Consider the following 21,482-nt stretch of genomic DNA (forward strand, 5'->3'; position numbering starts at 1 on the left):
CCCTGGTGGACCTGGGGTGGGCGGTGGTGGCGGGACCTGAGCCCAGCCCATGTCCCGGCTCTTCCTGGACACCTGAGACCAGCCCGTGTCTTGGCTCTGGCCATCAGCCCAGAGACAGATGCAGGCTTCTATTCCCTCCCTCCCCAAACGCCCAGACGCTTGGAAAGTGGGCAGGAGGGCAGAACCATCTCCCTTTTCTTTGGTAATTGTTTAAAATTGGTGACGTAATTTCTAACGAGGAAAGGAGAGCTGTTGATGTGGTTGCTGACGCGGCACTGATGTGGCCAGGCCCTGGGTGGAGTCTTGGTGGTTTTGCCTGGCCGTCTTCTGCCCACATCGTCCTGGCCTGACCTCCGTCTGGTCTGGCATGTGGCCTCATACATTTGGGGGACCGTTCAGGCCGAGACTGACTCTAAAGGGTCTGCAGCCTCCAGGAGTCCCTGTGCACTGGTTCAGGAGGGCCCAGGACAGGCCATTGTGGGACTGGGGTTCCCACAGCCTTAGAGCTTAAATTATGATGTGGGTCTCATGACTGACATACTTGGTGTGACACCTGCTAGCGCGTCCTTTAGCTGTTCCTCCCGGTATGAGGATGCCACACGTCCGGGGGGCGGGGGGCAGGAAAGGGATCCCCATGTGCCACCCCTGTAGCATTGTGATGTTTGGACAGCCCCATCGTGCACACCTCTGCAGGACAAGGGCATCAGCATGAGGCATGCTGGCGTCAGAGGCTTTGCTTCACACAGTAACCACTGATTTTGGCATCTCAGCATCATGGCTTTGTCTCCGTGGCAGGTGTCTCCTGCCAACCTGTACTCAGCTCCGCCACCCGGGAAGAAGGCTGGCCTGGAAGCGGTGCTCCTGGAGGCGCTCCTCGACCTGGTGGACAGGTACTGGGGCGGCTGCAAGTCCCTGCACGGCAACGAGGTGTTCCGCGGTGAGTCAGGAGGACGGTCCGCTCAGACCCGTACTTGGGCCGCCCTCCGGGCAGCATTCTGTTTGCAGGTGCTATTTGCCTGCTGGGTTCTGAGCCCTGCACCTTGCTGGACCCTCCCCATTGGCTGTCACTGTCCCTGCCGCACTGCATGGAGCATCCTGACGCCCTCTTGAAGCGGCTCGGGACTTCCATGAGGTGTGAGGCACGAGGGGTGTCGTGCAGGACTGTGGCTGTTGGTTTTCCTACTGGTACTCTGCATCGTCACCTGGTTCTGTTGGAGGTGCTGTTCACATGTTGGGTTCTTGTTGCTCTGGTTTATGTGAAGGTTTGGAGAGATCACAAAGCTGTGCCGTCTCCTTCCGGCCCTCCGAACGTGTGCTCTTTTGTGCAGGGCCCTGGATTTGCTGAGCTTTCACTGAGGATGAGGCCCAGGAGGGTGGTCACTTCCCAGGGAGGGCTTGGCTTTGCTTCTGCTTGTGCCTGGGTGCAGGAGCACACGGGGTGCCCTTCATCCAGAGAGTGAGACGCCACACCCTGGGGTGGTTACTGTGTCTTTCTCCCGCAGCCCAGTGTGTGGCCTTCAGGGTCTCAGTTGGGGCAGGAGCTCGCTCGTCCTTCCTGCAGACCCTGGACCCTGCCCGGAGCTGAGCTATGTGCTTGGTATCATGGCCCTGGAGCTTCTAGAATCAGGACTGCCCAGGATGCTGGAGCCCCTGGATCCTGATCCTGTAAATCTTACCCACTTGCTCCCAGGCTAGGAGCAGGAGCAGGAGCAGGCAGTGCCATGGAAGAGAGCGTGGCAGGCCACTGGGACGTCCAGGCACACTGTCCAGTCGTGGCCTTCTCTTCAGGGGCACCTTTGCTTTAGAATAAAACTCTTCCTGTGTCCCCGCCTCCCATCCCACCTGTGAGTGGATGGGTGTGCAGACACCTGAGGGAGGTGGTGTCGCTGGCGTCCGTGTCCTTTTGCCAGTTGAGAGTTTGTGTTACTCCAGATGTGCTGGACACGTTCTGCTTATTCTTCGTGTTTTCAACGTAACTGCCACAATATCATTTGATTTTTACTCCTAGCTCAGGCAAGACAGATTTTATCATCGATGCAAGAGTTTACAGCAGCTCAGGACATCTCAGCAGCCGTGAGTGAAGAAATTAGCTTCCTTACTGTGGAAAAGAGATCTTTGCAAAAGCTCCTTGCTGAACAGCAGCAGCAGTACAGCATGAGGATGAGTGAGGTGGCGTCGGAACTCAGCAACATGCGGAAGGAGATGGTGAGCCACGCCCTTGGCGTCGTCTCTGTTCAATCACCCCTCTTCGTGGGGTGGAGGCCTTGCTTGGGGATGCGTTTCCCCTTGGCTGTTGTCAGGCCACAGGGGCAGGGGTCCCCTCCCCCGCCAGCCTCCCCACCCCCCAACTCCCTACATGGTTCCCGAGCCCTACACAGCAGGGCTTTGTGGATGACAGCATCCTGTCCTAGCCTCAACGTCCTAGCCCTGCCTGTCCTGCACAAGAGAGCACACATGGAGCTGGGCTTGAGGTGGAGTTTTTGTGGCCCTGGTGCTCCCTGGCTTGGGCACCCTGACCACTGGGGACCACTGGCGAGAGAGGCTCCAGTTAGCTGGGTGAGCCCGGGGTCCCTGCTGCTGTCCTGCCTGCATCAGTCAGCACAGGCCCACGACGTGCTTGCTTTTGGACCGGATGGACTTTGTCCACCAGGTGGCACCCAAGGGCAGGTAGAGCCAGTACAGCTTCCACCCCAGCGCCCGAGCCCAAGACTCCTGGCTGGGCAGGGCTGCCCCCGCCCTTCCTAACCTCACCGTGTAAGACCGTTACACACAAATGCCTATGTTAAAAAAGAAGAAAGATCTCAACAACCTAACTTTACACCTCAGGGAACTAGAAAAAGAAAAGCAAACTAAACCCAAAGTTAGCAACAGAAAAAAAGAAAGAAATTGTAAGCATCAGAGCAGAAATAAATAGAGAATTCGAAAAATAATGGGGAAAAAATACCAGAACTGAGATGGGTTTTGGAAAAAATATCCACAATCCACAAACCATTAGCTGGATTAAGAAAATGGAAGAAGACTCAAATCACAAGTGAAAGAGGAGACATCACAGTGAATGCCTCAGAAATAAAAAGGGTCCTAAGGACTGTTACCAGTGCTTATATGTGAGCACACTGGAGAACCTGGAAGAAATGGGTAAATTCCGAGAAACATGCAGCCTGCCAAGACTATATCAAGAAGAAGTAAAGCCTGGGCGCCTGGGTGGCTCAGTCAGTTGAGTGTCTGACTTCAGCTTGGGTTGTGATCTCGCAGTTCATGAGTTTGAGCCCCACATTGGGCTCTGTGCTGACAGCTCAGAGCCTGGAGCCTGCTTCAAATTCTGTGTCACCTTCTCTCTCTGCCCCTCCCCCACTCGCACTCTGTCTCTCTCACTCTCAAAAATGAATAAAAATTAAAAAAAAAAAAAAAAGCCTGAACAGACCAATAACAAATAAGGAAATTGGGCAATAATATAAAACCTCCCAATAACAACAACAACAAACAAAACCGAGACCTGATGGCTTCATGGCTTAATTTTATTGAACATTCACAGAAGAATTAATACTCCTTCTTAAACTCTTCCAGAAAATAGAAGTAAATACTTTTGTACTCACTTATGAAGCCAGCATCACCCTAATACCAAAAACACCACAAGAAAATAAAACAACAGGCTAATACCACTGATGAACATAATTTAAAAATCTGCAGTGAAATACTAGGAAGTCAAATTCAAGAAACAAATCAAAAAAGTATACACCATAACCAAGTGGGATTTCCCCCTGGAATGCAAGGTTGGTTTAACATATGCTAATTAAAACACCGCATAAACAGTTTGAAACATCAAAACCACGCAGTCATCTCAACAGATGGGAAAAAGCATTTGACCAAATTAACATCCATTCATTATAAAAAGTCTCAACAAAACAGATAACACAAGAAAGTTTCCTCAACACCATATAGGCCACTTATGATAAGGCCACAGCTAACATCATGATCAGTGGGAGAAAACCAAAAGCTTGCTTTCTAAGCTAAGACCCACTATCGGACACATATAGGACGTGCATATCCATGCACTGGAAGTAGTAGCAAGAGCATGCAGGAAAAGGAGACATCCAGATTGGAAAGGAAGAAGTAAGATTATCTGTTTGCAGAGGACAGGATTGTATGTGTAAAAAATCCTGAGGACTCAGAACAACAAAAACCTATTCGAACTAATCAATTCAGTAAAGTTGCAAGACATAAAATCAGTATAACAAATCAGTCGTGTTTCTTTACACCAACAGTCATCTGAAAAGGAAATGAAATAGTCTCATTTATGGCTGCATCAAAAAGGATAAAATACATAGGAATATATTTAACCAAGGAGGTTAAATATCTAAACACTGAAAACATTAAGACATGGATGAATGAATGGAGGGATATCCTATGTTCATGAATTGGAAGATTAATAGTGTTAAAAACCCCATGTTGCTGAAAGTTATGTACAGATTCAGTGCAATCTCTATAAAAATTCCAATGGCATTTTTCACAGACATAAAAAATTATAAAATTTGTGATTATTTTTCTTAAAATTTGTATTCTCCTTTTTCTAGTTCCACAAAAAGACCCATAATAGCCAAACCCATATTAAGAAAAAGGCATCACACTCCATGATTTCAAATTATATTATGAAGGAAGCTATAGTAATCAAAACAGTATGGTGTTGACATAAAAACAGACACACAGATCAATGGAACAGAATAGAGACCCCAGAAATAAATTCATACATAAATGGCCAACAAATTTTTGACAAGGACACCACGAATATATATGATGGGGAAAGGACAGTCTCTTCAATAAATGGTGCTGGAAAGACTGGATAGCTTCATGCAAAAGAATGCAGCCAGACCCTTAACACCATGCATAGAAGTCAATTCAAAATGGATTAAAGAGGGGTGCCTGGGTGGCACAGTCGGTTAAGCGTCCGACTTCAGCCAGGTCACGATCTCGCAGTCCGTGAGTTCGAGTCCCGCGTCGGGCTCTGGGCTGATGGCTCAGAGCCTGGAGCCTGTTTCCGATTCTGTGTCTCCCTCTCTCTCTCTGCCCCTCCCCCATTCATGCTCTGTCTCTCTCTGTCCCAAAAATAAATAAACGTTGAAAAAAAAAAAAAGAAAACAAAATGGATTAAAGATTGAAATGTAGGACTTGAAACTGTAGAACTTCTAGAAAAAAACAGAGAAAAGGCCCCTTGATAGGGTCTTGGTGATGATTTTTTCGATTTGACACCCAAAGTACAGGCAAGAAAAGCAAAAATCCACAAGTGGGACTACATCAAACTCAAAAGCTCCTGCACAGTACCAGTGAGGAGGCAGCCTATGGACTGGGAGAGAATGTTTGCAAACCATTTGTTTCATAATGGGCTAAATTCTAGAATATATAAATACCACAACTCCGTAGCAAAAAGAGAACCCAACTGAGAAATGGCTGGAGGCTCTGAATAGACATTTCTCCAAGGAAGACATTCAAATGGCCAACAGCTACACGAAAAGATGCCCAGCATCACTCATCATCAGGGAAAAGGAGATCAAAGCTACAAAGAGACGTCACCTGTCAGAAGCAGTTAGAATCAAAAAAACAAAACGTGTTGGCGAGGATATGGAGAAAAGGGAACCTCGTGCACTGTTGGAGGGAATACAAACTGGCACAGCGAGCATGGAAGACAGTATGGAGGCTCCCCCCAAATTAAAATAAGTCTGTGATATGACCCAGCAATCCCACTTTCAGGTATGTGACCACAGGAAGTGAAAGTAGTACCTCCAAGAGCGATCTGCACCCCCATGCTCACAGCAGCATTATCCACTGTGGCAAAGACATGGGAAACCGAACTGTCCGTCAGTGGATGAACAGATTAAAAAAAATGTGTACTTACAGCATGGACTATTACTCAGCCGTTAAAAGAAGGAAGTCTTGTCTTCAACAACATGGAGGGACCTGCAGGACAGTGTGCCCGGTGACCAGACAGAGCAAGAAATCAGCTGCATCGTCACACTTATAAGTGGAGTCTAAGAGTTGAATACATAGAAACGGAGTGGGAGATGATCACCAGGGGCGGGCAGGTGGGGGGACAGGGAGGTGGTGGTAAGGGGACATTTCCGTGGTTGTGCAGGATGACTAGGTCTGGGGCCACAGTTCCTATACTGCAGTGAATCTGGAAGTTTGCTATGAAAATAGCTTTGATGTGCTCACCAAGAAATGTTAACTGTGAGGAGAAGCTGCAGTAATCAGCTTGACTGTGGTAATCATTTCACCATCTATGTGTGTATCATCAAGTGCACACCTCAAATATATATGATTTTTACTTTAAAATGTCTGTCATGTGGGGCGCTTGGGGGGCTCAGTCAGTTAAATGTCTGACTCCTGATTTTAGCTCAGGTCATGATCTCATAGTTTGTGAGATTTAGCCCCACATGGGCAATCAGCACAGGGCCTGCTTGGGATTCTCTCCCTCTCTCTCTGCCCATCTTGTATGTTCTCAAATGCTCTCGTGCTGTCCTCTCAAAATAAATAAGTGTGTGTGTGTGTGTGTGTGTGGTGTGTGTGTGTGTGTAAATGAGTAAGATGTCTACTGTGCACTCAGCCGGGTGAAGTTGTTTACCTTGCTAAGTATTATGGTTGAGTTTTACTAGATGGACTGTGTTCAGGGGGCTCTTCTTGTAAAGAGTCAGTACTAACAGATTATGTCATGTGGTTGAGAGGGTGGGCTGGGACACAGCAGCCGGTCAGTCCTCGCAAGTTACGTAGCCCTCTGTGTGGTGTCCCTCACTGCTGCCTATGAGGTTACCCTAGAGGGCAGCACAGTCAGTAGCAAGGATTTATTGTCGACATCTCCTGTGGGTCAGGAGTCCCAGAGCAGCCGAGCTGTGTGTCTGACTCAGGGTCTTGCCATCACGTTGTCGATTGAGGGTTTGATGGAGGTGGGTAGCCCCTGCCGGACTTGCCTACAGCAGCCTTGGATCTGTGCACGAAGGCCTCTCTTCAGGCCGCCCGAGGCCCTCATGGCATGGCAGCTGCTCCTCGGGGCCAGGGAGTGGCCCGGTAGAAGGTCGTCCTTTGTTACCTGCTCTTGAGAGGGACGTGTCAGCACTTCTGCATAGTGCGTTGCTTGGGATCCAGTCAGTAGGTCCACCCACATGAGGGGAGGGCGCCCCGTGACGGCGGGAGCACCCCTGGGCCGTCTTGGCAGCTGCCCATCCAGCCTCGGCGTCAGCCGTGTCTTTCAGAAGATGGGACTGAGAATAGCCACAGGATTGCTGGGAGACAGGTCTCTGGAACACCTGATACCATCTATATGAGAAGCTGCCATTTCAGAGATCCCACACGAAGCTTTACTTTTAGAGAAAAAGATAAAAAATGGTGAAATGATACTGGCGGCCTCTGGTCTTTAGATGGATGCACTGTGGACATGTATGTGTGCACACAAGTGGTGACTGCATCCAGAAAGGACTGGAGCCCTGTGACCCTGAACCATAATCACTGCGTAGACATTCTTTTTGTTGGACAGTGTTGACCCCATGGGACGCGGCATGGCCGGTTAACCATGGAAACAAAAGGCCACGGCTTTTGGGTTTGGTGCAGATGAGTAGGTAGCCCGTCCCCTTACAGTGCTGAGTGTGGGACCAGTGGGATCCATGCAGACGGGCCCCTGGGGCCCGTTCCACAGTGATGCAGTCTAGTGTGGAAGTCGCACTCCTTCACCTCTGTGGACGGTCTGACTGACCCTGTCCTACAGGGTGACCTTGGCTGGGGGCAGTGAGAGGTCCTGCCTGGACAAGCAGTCTTGAACCATCAGGAAGCCCAAGAGCCCTGCTCAGTTGTTTCTGAGATTCACCCCATTGACCCCATCCCAGGGGAGGGGAGGCGTGGTCAGTGGAGCTCGGTCGGGAGACCTGTGGTGAGTCAGCCAGGAGGTACTTCTCACAGAGGAAGTCATTTGTTCCTGAAGGACCCATTGCTGACCCTGGTTTCCTCCCCGTTGTGAGGACGCTGGTTCCTCAGTCGTGTCTCCTCAGATCCCAGTGCCCGGGGAGCCGGTCTTGGCGAAAGCCCTGCCCCGAACCGGTCCAGCCTGGCTCTGGGCAGCAGTGTCGCACGTATCTGAGCGCCGTCTGTCCACTGTCCCTGCTTCAGCCCCCACTGAGACCGTCAGCACTGGGGCCCGGCCCCTGCCCTCTCAGAACTCCACGTGTTCGGGAGACGAGTCGTCGGACATAACTGGCCGTGTAACAGTTTCTGTAGTGCCCTAGCGTATGTGCACACAGAGGGGCCAGTGCGCTGGCTGGGCTGTTGGTGTGGAGAATGAGCGTAGCAGTTTCCTGAAAGGGCCCCTGTCACTTTGAGACAGACGCTCACTCCTCTGGTGGGGGTGCGCGTGCTGGTTTCTCTGCAGGCAAGGTGGCTTTGATGGGTCATATGCCACTAGCTCTCACAGTGGCCTCGGTCCCCTCTCCTCCCTTTTAACGTCCCGTGGCGTGCTGTGCTGGGCATTGCCTCTGTCTCCGGGTGCGAGGGGAGCCCACTCCGTCTGCAGCTCCCGCAGGCTTGATTCCATCCACTTACAGGCTGCAGGGAGGCCCTGCTTGGGGGTAGTGCGGAGCCCTGGGGTCTGCCTGCGCTCTTGTCCAAGAAGTGAGCCCAGAGGGACCACCTGGGGCTGGCACACTGCCCAGCCCTTGTTCCTGCTCCTTGAGAAGAGAGAGGGAGCCAGGCTGTGGTGACCGTGGAGCCTTCCTGGAGGAGGCAGGGCTCCGGCAGCCCGCACATCTCCTCTCCTGCTGAAGCACACCCTCCCCAGGGACTCCGGGGACACCACCTGCCCCCTCGTGAACTGTGCCACCCCTCTCACTGTCCCCTTTGAAGTACACTGTGCTGCTCAGCTGGGGGCAGTTGTGATTTCTCTTGTTCACATTGTGGTTTGTTGGCTGTGACATATAAAAGAAAACTAACGTCTGGTGATTTCCAAGGTTTAGTTTTCTATATACGTTTTACTGAATTTGACTCATCTGTCTTAAGTGTATTGTTCTGTGTCCTTAGGGTGACTTGAGACAGCATCTAGACAAATCTTTGGAGGAGAATAGTAGCCTAAAGGCTCTTTTGTTCAGCCTGAAAAAAGAAGTAAAAAATGCAGACACTGCAGCTACGTTAAACTTGCAGATTACTGGTGAGTTTGTGGTTTATTTGGTAACATTATTTGGTGAAGTGTAAGTGTTCAAACACTCATAGGTAGACTTCAGGTCCAGTAAATACTGTAAAATGTCCTGAGGGCTGAGAGACGCTCCCACTTGGTCTGAGCAGACCCCTAAAAGCTCGGATGTGGTCCGTGTTGTTGGCAATGCCGTGGACCGGGGAGCCCCCTGCCCGCCTCCCCGAGCATGCACACGGTCACTCCTCTGTCTCCTTGGCTCTTCCCAGCAGCATGGTGCTTTTCCTCTTTGTCACGTTTCTTCCAGAGCCAGGTCACTTTCATTTCCCTCTCTTCACTGTATTTCTATTTTGCCATTTTTACAAAAGTGCACTCGGTATTTCAAGGTCAGATTCTGGGGTTTCAGTGACGGGCTGGTGGTAGTTTGTGTCTTCCGTGAATCTCGTCTGGGTGCAAACCGCAAAGTCGCTGGGAGGTTTTAACTTCACTGAGGACTGCCCCACCGAGGTCCCCAGGGGTCCAGAAACTTTTCTTAAAGGGCCACGGAGCAGATGTCTCCGGGCTACGGCCCGTCACAGGCCCTCTCTGTGGGCTTGGTCCTGGGAGCGCAGCCACAGACAAGACCCTCGCTCTGGGCAGGCGTCTGTGACGTACCTACTCAGGCCTCTTCCGCTGTGTTTATCGGGCTGTTTCATGGCATGCTAAGAGTTCGTCATAGTCTCTTCTTTAATTTTCATGTAAAAACTTTCCACTTTTCACCTGTTTCCTGAGATGTCATTGTCCTGTTTCACTTGCTCAGCCTTCACTTCTCATGAAGCTTTCCTTTGCTGTGAGCTCGTGCCTGAGGCCAGCCGCCTCTTCTCTGACATTCCCATTTCTGACTAAGTTGTTCTTCCATTTCTTGTATCATTTCTTTTTTTTTTTTAAGGTCATTTATTTATTTTGAGAGAGACAGTGCGAGTTGGGGAGGGAGACAGAGAGTCCCCAGCAGGCTCCACACCGCCAGTGCACTGCCCGACGTGGGGCTCGAGCTCACAAACCGTGAGATCATGACCTGAGCTGAAACCAAGAGTCTGATGCTTGACCGACTGAGCCACCCAGGCACCCCTCTTATATCATTCCTTTCTGTCCTTAGCTCATTCTGAAATATCTAGTCCTGGTTTTGATGTGTCCCGAGTGTGGCTTCTTGTTGTCCGGGGGCAACAGCTGTGTGTGGGATCTGCCTTTAGTGCTCTGTGCTGTTCACTTGCACATGGAATTCGTCCTCTCAGTGTCCAGGAGTACAGCACGCAGCACGTCAAACTTCACAGAGAAGTTCAGCAGCCCCTTGGGGGACTCCCAGGCCTTGTTCACTCTCCCGCTTGCCTCTGGTGTCCTCTCCTGCACGACTTGGGCCCCCCCCAGCTGTTCCTCTGTGGTACGGCCCTGCTCTGGAAGGGACTGGGCAGGCCAGCCTTGAGAGCCCAGGGTTGCTGCAGTCCCTTCAGACCACACGGGGTCCTCTGGTCTGCCCTTGCCGCGGGAGGCCGAGCCTCTCGTGTCAGCCGCGGGTCCTCAGTTGCCCTGCAGGGATTTCTTGTGAAAATAGGGGACACTTAGCAGCTGCCCCCCTCCTGACTGCTGCTCCTCTCCCACAGATGAAGCCATGCATGGCTTGTGGCTCTCGTGTTTGGGTCTTGAGGCTGCCTCACCACCAGGTGCTGAAAGGTCGTCTGTGGGACTCCAGTTTTGTCATCTAGTTACTCTTGGTGCTAGACTACTATGGGGATTCTGGGGGATGCTGAAACTGTGCCTTCACTGTCCTCTTCCCACAATCCCTTCCACTCACCCTCTGGTGTAAGTGCAGGTGGATGTGGATGCTGAGGAGTGTCGTCCCATCGTAGTGCTTTTGGGAGCCTCTGCCTTTGCTGTGGGAGCCTGCTGTCCGTGTCCTCACCGAACCTCTTCCCGTACCTTCCCGCTCTGGCTCTCCTGTTGTCTCTGGACTTGTGTAGTTCCACAGCCATGTGTCTGTGTGTGGATTTATTTGGATCCTGGTTTTGGGGTTTGGGAGCCAAGAAATGATATATTTCTTCTCCTCACAAGTTGGAAGCCCAGAGACAGGAGTCACGTAGATGGAGTCCAAACACATAGTGTGTCACTGATGGGCCTGGGAGCGGAGGACACGTCAGAGACATGCGGCCACTGCGGGCCTCTTGTCGCTTGTCCCCAAAGCTTCAAGGCCTTCCCCAGGGCAGAGCTTGCTGCCTGGTGGAAGAAACACCCCTGAAGGCCCATTCCTGCCAGCACATAGATCAGTGGAATGAGCTTCCAGCTGGCACCAGGCCCACCTCTGTCTCCACTCTCCACCCTCCATGCGGGGTTGTGGTTCCATGGGTGTCCGGAGGGCAGAGGCCCAAGGCTTTAATCCCAAGGTGATTTTTGAGTTGCTTACAGAAACCGAACTTTTCCATGCTATATGTCTTTGGTGTCCCAATCCAGTTTAAACTCGAACTATTTTAGCTTTCAGTACATGAAACACTCAAACACATTCAATTTCACTAAATGATGCTACTTTTTTTCTCTTTCAGGACTTGAAACAAGTGTGAAGAGGCTCTCTGGTGAGATCGTGGAGTTGAAGCAGCATCTGGAGCACTACGACAAGGTCTGGGAGCTGACCCAGATGCTGCAGGAGAGCCACAGGTGCCTGGCCGGGGCGGCGGCAGGGGCAGGGGGAGGCAGGGCCGGCCCCAGTGATAGCAGGGTACACGGAGGAGCCACCTGGTGGCATCGCAGCAGGTGGGGTTCTGGGCCGCACGCGTCGCGGGTTGACTTAGAACTCCCCTGAGCTCCCCTTTCTTCAGGAAAAGCACGTCCCTTCTTGCTGCGGCGTCTGTGAGGGGTGGGTGAGAGCTGCTGAGAGACTCTGGGCTGTCCTGGTCCACCCGGCGTGGTTCCTGTCAGTTCTCCTAGAGCGCGGGGCCTCCCCCTTTACTCCCAGCTGTGTGCCGGGTGGTGAGAAGGGAGCAGGCAGTGTGGGGGCTGTCCAGGCGGAGCCTCAGTTTCTATCCAGAGAATCGTGTGCTGGGAAGCGGGTGCAGGGAGGAGGCATGCCGCTCACTGGGTGGTGTGAGGTGTACTTTGTGGAGGTGCAGAGCTTGAGCCCAACTCACCCCTACTCCCCCACCTTGGGCTGAGTCCCACACACCTCCCCCGGGCTCAAGTGCAGCACGGCCCTAGGTGGAGCCAGGCTGTGACACTGGGGGGTCAGCGGGCCCACCCCAAGCACGAGGTACAGAGGGGAAGGGGCTCCTGGGAGATGAGCTGGAGCATAGATGGAGCAGCGGACGGGAGCAAAAGGTAGCCGTTATGGGTGCGGGGGGGGGGGGGGACAGGCGAGGCAGGATGGCTCCCAGAACCCGATGGGCCCCCATCTGCAGCACTGTGGGCTGTGTGTGGATGGGGCTGCCGTGCAGCGGGTGGAAGTGGGGGGCAGTGGTGGTCCACGCTGACTTCATCCACTCTGGGCCTTAGCCTGGCCGGAGCAGACGGCTGGTGCCTGCACAGGAGGTCTGTCGTCGGGGGCATGTGTCTATGGGAAGATGGCCCCGCTCCCATCTACCCCTGGTCACTGCCGACTGGGGGGTGAGGGCGCTTCGCAGATGGCCGAGTGGGCAGTACAGGGCTGCTTCTTCCCTGAAGTCCTTCCAAAGGCAACCGTGGTCAACACTGTAAAACCAGGACTCTTCAGTTACGCTATCACTATGTCAGAATTATTCAGGGAGCCCCTTTACATTGGACCGGGAGATAGAAATATGTCAGTCTTTGGATCTGTTCCAGAATGAGAACATTGTTCTGCTAGCTGGGAAGATGATGATGGTTTTCTCAGAAAACAGGTGCGGCTGGAGTAGCGAGGCACCCCTCTGTCGTCCGTTGCCTTCGCCCGTCCGTCCGGGTGCTGAGCCTGCACGTGGCCTGGTGGCCGAGGGCTCGGGTCACGCGTAGCCTCACGTGGTCTGGAGGCCAGGGGCGGATGGCGGGAGCGGGATCCGGTGGGAGACGGGAAGGGGTTGGCTGCGGGGACCGGGGTGGACGGGGAGGGCCCCGGCCAGGTGAGGGAGGACGCTGCTGGAGAGGAGGCGGCAGGCAGTGCTCAGGCGTCGCTCCCCCGCGCCCTCCTCCAGCTCCCTGGTCGGCACCAACGAGTACCTCCTGCAGGAACTGAGCCAGGCGCACGCGCAGCACAAGGCCGAGGTCGAGCAGCTGCACTGGAGCTACAAGGAGCTCAAGAAGACGCTGGGCCTGTTCCCGCGCGGCAGCTGCTAGGCCGCGTCTGCGTCGCCTCCACGCACCTAGTAAACCGCGGAAGCTCTTTTCTACCTGGTACGATTGTGGGGCAGAGCTCTGCCTCCCGTTCATAATCAGCTGAAGTTTTGAAACGTGTTCAGGGCCTCCAGCTCGGTTTTGTAAAACACCCTGAAAAGATGGGATTGATCTGCCTGTAGGTGAGTCTGTGAACAAGGACATGTAGGGGTAGTGTTTGCAGGGAGGTGCTAACCAGGGTGGCTCCCTCTGACTCCACGCTGCTCCTGCTCCTGAGATTGCAAAAAAAAAAAAAAAAGATTAATCCAAGCCCTTCACATGTTTTGAGACAAGACATATTGATGTTTTTTGAGACCAGCATCATTAATTTTCCGTGAAATATCTTGAGATAAAATGCAGTATTTTTCTCCCTAAAGAGCGTGTGTGTGATCATTAAATAATTTTGTGTGACAAGATAAACTAACATTCTAAAAAGTGACTTTTTATAAATTGAGATTTTCTCACTGAATTCTTTCATGAAGCAAGCTAGGCGCAGGTGGGACAGATACGTTCCAAGATTTAATAAAAGTAACACCGTTTGGGGAAACATTAAAAATACCATTTTGTGACATCACTGCCTGACAGTGGAAGTATTTCCCCAGGCGCTCTCTTGCTTACAATTACAGCGCATTTCTGAAAATTAGAGCACACACGGACAAAATACTAGATTTTTAGTTTGGAAACTTCTTATGTAAATACTTGGCTTCTAGGTAAAACAAAGTACTTTTTTAAACCAAGCCTACTTAATTTATGGAGAAGAGCAGGCAGGCCTACAGGTGCCTGCGTGTGTCGTCGGGCTCTGCCACTGGCGGTCGGGGGTCGGGCGTTTCCCTCAGGAACCGGGGTGGCCTCCCCGGTTCCCTCCTGTCTGGTCGCGGCTGTGTCCTTTGGCATCAGTTTCTCTGCAACTTAGCAGGAAAGCATGTCTCGGCAAATACGGTTTTTGTGGGGGAGTGCAATTTCTTTCATCATACCGTTTTTTTAAATTTTTTGAAAAGATTTTAGCATTCAACCATTTTAGGCTTATTGGAAACGCTCCCCATGCTATTACTTTATGTTCCTCTTGTTTGGGTTTCGTTGAGCTTCTTAGACCTGTGAGTTTATAGTTTTCATCAAATCTGGGAAAGTTTTGCCACCATTTCTTCAACATGGTTATTCGATCCAGCTTCTGTCCCACCCTCCCTCCCGGACCCCAGTTACACCCAGACCACTTGGTAGCATCCCCACGGGTCCCCAGACTTCGGGTCTTTTTCCCCATCTTTCGTTCTTGCCCTCCGTTGGGGTCATTTCTGCTGCCTTGTCACAGGCCTCATCCATTCTGCAGTTGGGCCTGTGTAGATAATGGATTTTTAATTTCAGAAATTACATGTTTTTAGTTCTTAAATCCCATTTGGTTCTTATTAACTTTGTGTCCCATTATGTTCGTGTTTCACTTAACTCCTGAACCATGTTCTTAACGCCTTTGCTGCAGATAATTTCAGATGATTTCTAGAATGGTTACACTGGGGCGCCTGGGTGGCGCAGTCGGTTGGGCGTCCGACTTCAGCCAGGTCACGATCTCGCGGTCTGTGAGTTCAAGCCCCGCGTCGGGCTCTGGGCTGATGGCTCAGAGCCTGGAGCCTGTTTCCGATTCTGTGTCTCCCTCTCTCTCTGCCCCTCCCCCGTTCATGCTCTGTCTCTCTCTGTCCCAAAAATAAATAAACGTTGAAAAAAAAAAATTTAGAATGGTTACACTGATGCTCCGTTAGAAGTGTATTAGTTTCTGTCGGTCCATGTTTCCAGCACTTACTGTCAAAGATTTAATGTTTTCATTCTAGAGGGTGTGTGATGCCTAGTGTTTTTATAGATAGACTTTATCAGGTTAAAGAAGCTCCTTGTAGTGTTAATTTGCCAAGACATTTTTTATCGTGAATGGATGAATTTTATCACTTTTTCTGCAGCCATTGAAGATGATCATGTGGTTTTTCTCCTTTATTCTGTTCATATGGTTAATTACAGTAATTTGCTAATGTAAAAACAACCGAAATTTTCTGGGTTAAGCACAGCCTAGTAATGGTGGGTTTTCCTTTGCAAACATACTGTTGGATTTGGTTACTATTTTGTTTAGGATTTTGTATTCCGGGTACCCCACTTAATATCTGACATTTAATTATTGGAATTCTCTGGGTCTCCACTTCCTCATCTGTAGAAAGGGGTGATAAGTGCCTGCCCCCGCTGTCGTGAAGAGAAAATGGTAGCTAGAGTCTGGTCCCAGGACCCCGCTGACGCGGCACCGCATGGTATGGTTGTCGGCTGGGACGGCGACAGGAACCCGTCCTGTCCCCGCGGTGACGCCACCCACGGTCCTCCCTTACGGTACCGCTCTCCTCCGCGTTCACACCGCCACGCCATGCCCGTGACAGAAGTTCGGCTGGCTGTGCACCCTTCTCTGCTTTCTAGGAGAATTCAGGACAGGTTGTAACTCTCTCTTCCCTGAGTGTGCGATGGAACTTGCTGAGGAAGCCAGTTGGGCCCGAAATGCTCTTTGCGGGAGACTTCTGGCCACGGGTTTAGTTCCCTTAGCCCCTTCTCACAGAGCACCGTCCACCCCTCCGTTCGCCAGCCCCCCGCAGTGGGTCTGGGGCCATGTGGCTCATTCTGAGTGGGACAGAGAAGAGCTGCCGGGCCACCAGGGTGGCCGCCGTCCCCTCCGGAGCCTTGCCGGCGGTGCCACTGACCAGCGGGCCTGTTTCTCTCCTGGGGGCAGAGAGCCCTCCTTGACCTCGGCTGGACTCCGTGTGCGTAAGAAAGGAATGTCACCGTGTCAGCCACTAGGTTTGGGGGCTTTTCTACTTTGCCATTAGTTACTCGGCCTAAGCCCTGGGATGGCGCAGGCTGTCCCTTTCTTCCTGAGTTCTCCTAAGGGCTGTATCCCGAATTCGCTCATATTGCCTAATTGTCCAAGTTTTTGGCCTAACAGTCTTTTAATGGCATTTCCACGGCCTCAGCATCTGGAGCTGTGTCCCTAAGGCAGACCCGTTGGGGTGGTGGTTGCTTCAAGCAAGTCCTTGCCGTTCGGGGAAGGGAAGGGACGTGGGTGAGCGATGGCCACGGGTTGCCCCCGACCTCAGGCTCCACCTCCACTTTCAAGCCCAGGACGCGTTGGGGCGGCCCTGGCCGGTGACAGAGCAGGCAGAACACCAGGGCCAGCTGCGGGGCTCTGGCGGGGCCGGCAAGGCTTGGTCCGCACCTGCGTCCTCCCCCTGGCACCAGGGCCACCCTGTCCCCCTGGCCATGGTTCGTGCTGGTCCGTGGCGCCGCTGTCTCTCTCACTTCCTCTCCTGCACCACAGCTTCTGTTCCTTTCCATCTTTAGTGGAAATTACTGACACATTCGGCTCTAAAACCTTTTACTTTATCGCTTTTCTCTCTTCTTTTGCCACATCGCCTGACATAATCGATACGCTTTTGTTTCTTCTTGTTTTGTATTGTTTCTTCTGTGATTGTCCCCTTCTACACTGTAGCCATTTTCACCTCTGCTGGGTTTGGAAGCTCTGCGTTCTTTCTGGCATATTATCACAGCGGGTGTTCATCTAATCAGGGCTTCTGCTCCCCCTGGTAGTGTGCAGGAGCCATGGGCATGTACCTCCCTGGGCACCCTTTGGCTTCCATGTGATGGCTTTTAAGGGTTTTTTGGTTTTTGCTTTAGTGTTTTGTTTTGTTTTGTTTTGTTTTGTTTTTGAGAGAGACAGACAGAGAGAGAGCGAATCCCAACCAAGTAGGCTCCACCCCCAGCACAGAGCCTCACTCTGGGCTAGAACTCACGAACTGTGGGATCACGACCTGAGCTGAAATAAAGAGTCGGACACTTAACTGACTGGGCCACCCAGGCGCCCCAGTGTTCGAGTATTTTAGGGAAATATTTTTGCCCACAGAAAGCATTTATTCCCAGGGTTTTTGTATGGTTACTTACTGCCTATTTTTTGAGCCACTTCCCTGCAGACATTGTGTCTGTGGTCATGTTCTTGCTGCAGTTAGACTTAACTTTTGATGTCTGCTGGTACAGTTTTCCCTGTTGTGTCTTAGAACGAATGCCTTTATCCTCAGCTTTGAAAACTATCTCACAGAGGATTTCGTGTTGGTACTTACTCGAGGACATCATTGCTATGTCTGGGCCCCCACCCGGGGCTGCACCGGGGCGAGATTGGAACGAGCCTGGGACTACGAGGCAGGTGGCCTGGGGTCAGGCCAGGAGTCACCCCGTCTAAATGAGGAAGCAAAAGTCTCCTCCCTGCGGGGAGGTGACGTGAGACCCTGTGAGCTGTGGCTCCCTTCCCTCCCACAGCCCGTCCGTGTTAGAGGTCAGCACCTGTGTGTGACTGCTGGTGTAGGTGGTGCACCTGGAGGACAACAGATCCACATTTCAACACCTTTATTTATCACTTTACCAATTTGACACACAATGTTAACAGCGAACACAGGAGGAGCAGTATGCAGACAGACACGAGCCGTTTCGCTACAGGTTTGCAGGTCAGGCCTCGCAGGTCAGCTCTGACCGGGGACACCGTGCCTCACGCTCTGGGAGGGAGAGGAGGGCCACCCCGATCCCATACGTATCCCTGGTTGAGTGCGGCTTTGAGACGCCAGCAGACGTGCCTTTCTGAGTCAGAACACCCAAGACGTCGACTCTACTCTTCACCATCACACTGATAAAGTGATACACTCAGGACTCCCTAATGGTAACAAAACAGTGTAAAAATATATTGCATATATATATAAATTTATTTCCCTTTCCTGAAAAAAACTTAGTACAAACTAGTAGTATACGATCCCTTTCAAGTTTCTTTTAAGTTGTGCGGGTTTCCTTTGTGTTTGGCTTGGTTTGGGTTTTCAAGAGTCTAGAGGGAGAGAAAAAAACCTCTCGAAGCTCAGGGTGGCCACTGCCCAGCCCACCTGGGGCCATGCCCTCCACATGCCCAGGGACAGAGGCCATGCCCTGAACTACCAGGTTCCACAGTGTTCAGTAGTCAATCAGTGGAGGGGAGCTGTTCGGGGGTCAGTGTTTTAAGGACATTCTAGCCTATTGGTAACTTCACAGTACAGCTGAATTGTCAACCTGGCCTGCACGGAACAGGTGACGACGGGGCGTCCCATGTGGCGTGGGCTGCGGGATGGGGGAGCAGCCAGCTTGTGTATGGAGAGAGCTGGGCTGGGTCCCCAGGGCAGGGCCAGCACATGCTTTTCCCGTAAAGGGCCAGATGGTGAAAATTTTAGGTGTCCCCTCCTGCCACCACCACGCGACGTAGCGCAAAAGCAGCCACACGTCCTGCCCGACTGAGCACACGGGCACAGCTGGGCGCCAGAAAACTATTCACAGAGGCAGTCTGGGGTGGGGGCATGAGCCCGCTGCCGCAGGCCCTGTCCACCGAGCAGCCAGGGGGACGCCCGCGGCCTGTCCTGAGCGCCGAGCACGGGGACGCGGACGCAGAGCCACACCAACAGGAAGTGGTGCCCTCGAGCCGCCTGCGCGCACCGTTCCCCGGCTTCTCGCATCGGCTGTGATTTTCATCTGCCGCAAACGTAGGACTGGGGACACTAGAGGTGTGAAAATACTCCAGTATAAATACATATCTTCTGCGATAACATCCTAAACTTACATGATTTGAACTTCATTTTGGTAAAGCTGACTGTTACCGCCGCCTAGTTGCCTATCCTATCACGTTAAATAGAAATAAATAAGTGTTCTGGTGTGATCAGTGTTAAGCACCCTCCTCCAGTTCTCCTGACACTCAGATGCTGCCAGCCCTGCCCTCCCTGGCAGAAGGCGTCCTGTCTCCTCGTGCTGTGCGGTCTCTCGCTCACACACAGACGCCGGATTTCTGGGTAACTGCGGTTAGTAGAAGCTAATTGGCATTGCATATAACATGCAGCAAAGACACACACCCTGCCTGTGTGTTCTCCGTGTTCAGACCCCGATGGAGGAGCATGCGTGTGCGTGCGTGTGCGGGGGCCACACACATGCGGTGACACGTTTAGCAGATGATTTTAAGCTGATGGAATGGAGAGCGCTGAAGTCTCGCGATGGAGTCTTTGCTACCTCCCCCTCCTTCCTGACTGAGGGAACGTCCGGGCTTTGGGGACGGGTGCCGTCCGAAGAGGCTTTTGGGTTGGGCAGGGGAGGCAGGGGAGACTGTAGCCCCTGTGTGGCCAACCGGACCTCCCTGCTGTGGGACGGGGTGGACCGCCAAGGGGTCCCATTCACAAACCCCACAGGCAGGTGCTGTGAGAACAGTCAGGAGCGCACTGGGAAACGCTGGTCACAAGTAAGCAGCTCAGCTCCACCAGCCCGCGGCGCTGGTGCCTTCCGCTAAGAAGAGGGCTGCTGTGGGGAGGGCGTGACAGCAGGGGTCCCCGTGGGCAGGCAGATGTGTGGTTTCTCTTGCTTAGACCCCAGTCTCCCAGGGTGGTCCTGGGGAGGCTGTTTTGCCTGGAGACTCCGCTCTGGCACAGAAGGTGGCCTCTTGGGGGTGAGGGGGGCTGAGAAGGGCCGGTGGAAGGGGGGCTATGCATTCCCGGTACAGGCTGTGGCACGGGGACCCTCGTCCCTCTGCTCACTGGGGCATGCACACTGTGGGAGCCAAGGTCCTGCTGGACTCCAGTGTCCACGCTGTGTCATGGCTGTGCTAGTGGGGACCCAGGTGTTTAATGGCAGGAGGCGGAGCCCCACCGCCTCAGACGGTGCTCCCCAACATGGTGCCCAAGAGGATCTGGGAGGAGGTCTTGTTTGTGATCTGCTCGTTGTTGAGAAACATTTGTCGTGTTCAGAGTCGCCTTCCAACATTTCCCACGACCTCCCCTTGCCTCCAGATCCTCACCGCGGTCCAGCCGGGGGTCCTGTGTCCTGCTTGCTTGTCCCTCCTCCAGCACTCAGTCCTCGGTTTCTCCACCTTCCCCCACCATGGGGTGGAGAGGCCCGGCCGGGCAGCTCAGGATCGCCAAGGTAGAAACTAGAGACTGCAGTGAGCACAGGTGACTCAAGGCCTGCAACCATCTCTGATTTTACGCACTGGGAAGTCTCAGAACCTCGGGAGGAAGCTGCTGGCGAGGCCCCACCGTGGGGGTGAGGGGGAGGACCACATCCCTTCAGAGGGGCCATGCTGGATGGGAGCTCGAGCCCCGAGCCCCACCGCACAGACGAGGGACCATCCCTAGCTCTAGCGACGACCAGCATGCCCTTTGGGCACAGGGAGACGGGTGCGTGTGCCACCCCAGTGCCGGTCTATTTCAACCGCCTGTGCTGTGCGCCAGGGAGTGCCCCCAACCAGCCAGCTGCCACGGACACAGAACAGTGGCCAGGGTGGATGGGCTCCAAGAAGCATTTCCCTGAGGCTCCCGTGGGCTTTTCCCAGGACCAGCGCCAGGACCACACGGCCCCACCAGTCACTCGCCAGGCTTGGTGGCACTTCTGCAAGGGGACATGTCCCCATGAAGCCGCTGTGACAAGAGTCCCAATGCTCGGCTCCCCTGTCCAGACTCACGGAGAAACCAAATGCCAACAAATGCTGCTGGCCTCGGGGCCCTTTGTGGGCCTGCCTCTGTCGTGTGGTTTTCTGCATTTGCAGGGGTTGGGAGAGGTTAGGGAAGACTCATGCAGAGACTGAACCACGAACCTGAACAGCGAACAGGGAGCAGCCACGGGGACCCACAGCCCGGAGGCCCTGAGTGCAGAGTGGGGCCCCGGACAGAAGACAGCATCATGCCAGCAAAGCGACTGCACGGGAAGCCTCGGCCAGCAGGGTCTCCTGGCCTAGAGACACAAACGGCAGGAGAGAAAGGGGCAGAAACGGTATTCTGTCTTCGCTGACCCATTCTGGGAACAAATACGTTTCCAGTTTCTTCTTAGGAAAACACAATAAAGTGAACGGTCTTGTCCTTGGCTTCCGTTTTGACAACTTCAGACCGTGTTCCTCTGGTCCACTGAGGAGCCCCTTCCACTGGCTCACCTT

The 21,482-nt window shown here is 52.9% G+C and overlaps 1 protein-coding gene across 5 annotated transcripts in view; it reads left to right on the plus strand.

The window, feature by feature from the left end:
• Positions 1 to 13,914, plus strand: part of CEP72 (centrosomal protein 72) — a 35,835-nt gene extending 21,921 nt beyond the window's left edge. For 4 of the 5 annotated variants that reach the window (XM_040462402.1, XM_040462404.1, XM_040462403.1 and 1 more), the window contains exons 8-12: positions 796 to 937; positions 2,009 to 2,205; positions 9,049 to 9,175; positions 11,728 to 11,839; positions 13,321 to 13,914. In XM_040462402.1, coding sequence (XP_040318336.1) covers positions 796 to 937; positions 2,009 to 2,205; positions 9,049 to 9,175; positions 11,728 to 11,839; positions 13,321 to 13,462 — 720 coding nt within the window. In that variant the 3' untranslated portion in view covers positions 13,463 to 13,914. The remainder of the gene's footprint in view (positions 1 to 795; positions 938 to 2,008; positions 2,206 to 9,048; positions 9,176 to 11,727; positions 11,840 to 13,320) is intronic. The other variant, XR_005786677.1, reaches the window with a different exon arrangement.
• Positions 13,915 to 21,482: the final 7,568 nt, after the last annotated feature.

This window comes from Herpailurus yagouaroundi, unplaced genomic scaffold (genome assembly GCF_014898765.1).
Source record: "Herpailurus yagouaroundi ecotype Mexico unplaced genomic scaffold, PumYag 321, whole genome shotgun sequence".
Classification (NCBI taxonomy): Eukaryota; Metazoa; Chordata; class Mammalia; order Carnivora; family Felidae; genus Herpailurus; species Herpailurus yagouaroundi.